The following is a 3387-nucleotide window of genomic DNA, read 5'->3' as shown; positions in this document are numbered from 1 at the left end:
ATTTCATTGCTTAACATTACACACTGATAAAAACCTCACGTTCTATGGTATTGAGTTCATAAAGCGCACTTCATGAAGCTTGACAAAAAGACCACTTTTCCATCTATTCTAACCATCTACAAATTAACTAATTAAGCCACTAAGGCATTGAGCACGTCCCCTCAAAAACCTGCTTAAGTTCAAGGTGGAGTATTTATAAAAGTTCTCCAAGAGCATACAAGGTGGTATTGTCAAACTGTCCAACGTAAGTCAATGAATAAGAAGCACACATGCAGAAGACAAGGGTAAAAGAAGATGGCGATATCAGCAACCGTATAAGTGTACAAGTTGCAAAGGCATCAGAAAATTGAGAACTCAAAAACAGTTGCAGGAGCTAGCATATGGCACAAAGCCACAACAGCTGCTACCACAGTCGAAATGAGGATAAAATAACAAACAATACAGTTAAATACAAAGAGGAAGCAATCGATCATTCCTCTCCTATTGACCTTCTTCTTCTCGTGCACTACATGCATGGTAATCACTAAGCCAAACTGAACTCTCTTCGTATCCAATCATATATTGGATCATATTAGGCACAATTCTCCTTTCAATCATGTCAACCTTAGGCAACATATATTGGCCTACTATCCCTTGTTCATGATCGATCTTCAAGACCAACCTGTTATCCCAGTTCCCCCAATCCCATATAAACACAAAAAGTGTACTCTCCTTAACCAGGATTGGTCGACTGACATACGTCCCACGCGGCCGTTCGGCAATGTTACAGTTAAAGAGCTTAGTCCAAGATTCACGCACGCCATATTCTCTCATCACCCACAAATCAATAGAGTTTTCAAAATTGAAGGTATACGTCACACACAAGCATCCTCCAGAAGAAACGCCAAGACGGATGTAAAAATGAAAAGGAATGAGACAATCAGGCAGCGGCATTAGCCTGAACTCTTCCTTGGCCAAATCAAAAACAACGATACTTTTGCAATGCAACCAATGAAGTGCCTCATTGCACAAAGTCCCCTGACGCTCAAGGGTCAAGCGTGGAGGGATCAGTTCAATCCATAACTTAGACCTTAATGAGAATATCTTCACCTCCTTGATCTCGTCCCGCCGCAAATAAAGTTTGCGGCGCCGATCTCTGCTTCTAGCTCTACCGGCGGCAACTAGAACTTTGTAGTCGTCTGTGGCTGACAAATGCCCTAAACCAGAGTAAACCACAATATTATCTTCTTGGGAGAAACCAGGGTCGGGTAACTTTTGGAAGAATCCGTTTGTTGGGTTCCAAATATACAAGTTTCGCGTGGACTCAAGAGCTACACATACCAAGCCATTACAGGAGCCTAGTAGCTTGATACGATTCCCGTGTTTATTGAAGGGGCAGCTGAGCTTTCTGACGGAAGAAGTGTCTCCAAACGACGGCGTCTCCAAGACTAAGGATTCAACTTGAGAGGCCGTGGAATAGAGGAGTCTTCGACTGAGGGTTTGCTGCGCAGAAGCAAATTTCGTATGGGATTTCTTGAATTGAGGGTCGGCAAATATAATGGAATGCCAGCCTTTCGAAACAGTGCTGAATCGTACTAGGGGTTTTAGGGGAACCCTGTGGAGGATTTTCACAATGATGTCTTCTGGTAGGTAATTTTCTGTCATTCCTAATTTCCTCCTCTTGCTCATGGAAGTAGGAGTATGATGATTGAGGTTGAGAGGGGTATTTGTTTCGATGGTGGTTCTATTAGTTTAGGGTTTTAAACTTATAACTAAAAGGTATATATATATATACGGTACGTCGTTATACTCCTTTAGGATTAGGAATCTTGGTGTTGCGACTTTTTTGGCGTTTCTGCGGCTGTATATACGGCTCCGCCATCCAAGAGCGAAGTACACAATCTCAAATTTGAAACTTCTTTTCTGAACGTTGTTGCTGGCTTTATCTCATTAATTGCGGTTGTTATTGTTATATATATGCCGGCACCATACATCTCTAACGTTCCTCTTTTATCGTCGATATGTACTCATAATGGTCAATTCTTTATTTTCACGATTCATTCCGTATCTTATATCTTCAGTTTGAATTCAGTGACATTATATTCCAATTCCGTGCAAATGTTTTCAGCCCTGATTACTATAATCAAATATTCATTGCATTTTTATAGGTGAAATGTATTAAGTCAACAAAGTTGAAACACTCACAATCAGTTATTTGCGCCCTGAAGGTTTCTTTTCAAGATATGAAGACACCCAACCTTATACTTTGGAGTCTGTCTGCTGGACCCTAAGCTCTAGCTTTGTGTTCCGGTTGGATGGACCTCACTGATAAATCTGTTATAGTTGATGATAGCATTGCGAATGAATGACCTTTCATAGGCGAAAGAACACTGTTTCACGAGTACAAAGAGATGGCAATCCAGGATTCCAGGTACATGGAGTCTATGGTTCATTCATACATCAACGGTCAGGCGTGATAGATAAAAAAAACTAAGCAAGAGTAGCGGCTCAATATATAAATTTTAGAGTGCGGCTATTGGGACCTCCAAATTTGCTTAATTGACCTCACTCTATTATGAATTATTAAATGACATATTTATCCTCATACACAATGACTATTAAGGACATCAATTAAACAACAAGTAATATTACATTTATTCTCTCTAAAATTTCTAATTCAATAATAATGGATTGCATTTTATTATTTTCCTTGTATATTACATGTCACATGCATATACAAAGTGAAAAAATATTTTTACAAAAATTATGATATATAAATTATTAAAAAATAAATAAATAAGTATCATAATATTTTTACAAAAATTATGATCTATCGATTATTAAAATAAGTTATCATCATGAGGTATAAAAACAAAAAACTTACAAAAACAACATAGAATATGTAAAATAGAAATACAAAAGTAATAAAAATATATAATAGTTCATGTAAGGACATTCTTTTGATGATCGATAAATAAAATTTGAGACACAATCCTTGTTTTATTTTTATTTTTAAGAGAATAGTATTTTTCATGATTCGAATTAACTTTTCTTGAAAATTGATGTCATTAAAAATGATTTCTTACAATTTGATCAAAAAATGAATGTCTAGCTAGTGACATTTTATGCAAAATAAAAAAATACATAAAATCAAGAAAATCAAGAAATCAAGGTCGAGAATGGAGGTTTGCGTTAAAAAGAAAACATAAAAAATTAAAGAATGGAAGTCGGAATGGATGTTAATTGTCATGCAAAAAGAAAAAAAAAATTGGAGGTATAGTGAGTGAATATGAGGTGTAATGAGTAATATATTAATATCTTGGCCAAAAAAAAATTAATATATTAATATATATGTGAATTACATAAACAATGCTATTTTAGGAATTTGAAAAAGAGGTTTAATGAGCA

General features: G+C 36.2%; 1 protein-coding gene across 1 annotated transcript; it reads right to left on the bottom strand.

Moving 5' to 3' along the window:
- Positions 1–480: 480 nt before the first annotated feature.
- Positions 481–1644, bottom strand: LOC101301146 (F-box protein CPR30-like). Its single transcript, XM_004289324.1, has one exon. The coding sequence runs from the start codon at positions 1642–1644 to the stop codon at positions 481–483; it is 1164 nt and encodes a 387-aa protein (XP_004289372.1).
- Between the last annotated feature and the right edge of the window lie 1743 nt (positions 1645–3387).

The sequence above is a fragment of the Fragaria vesca genome, linkage group LG1 (genome assembly GCF_000184155.1).
Source record: "Fragaria vesca subsp. vesca linkage group LG1, FraVesHawaii_1.0, whole genome shotgun sequence".
Lineage (NCBI taxonomy): Eukaryota > Viridiplantae > Streptophyta > Magnoliopsida > Rosales > Rosaceae > Fragaria > Fragaria vesca.
The sequence above is the reverse complement of the archived record's forward strand: the minus strand, read 5'-3'. Positions and strand labels throughout refer to the sequence as shown.

Excerpts from the sequence above, each read along its gene's own strand:
- LOC101301146 (XM_004289324.1), bottom strand. The coding sequence starts at position 1,644 with ATGACAGAAAATTACCTACCAGAAGACATCATTGTGAAAATCCTCCAC.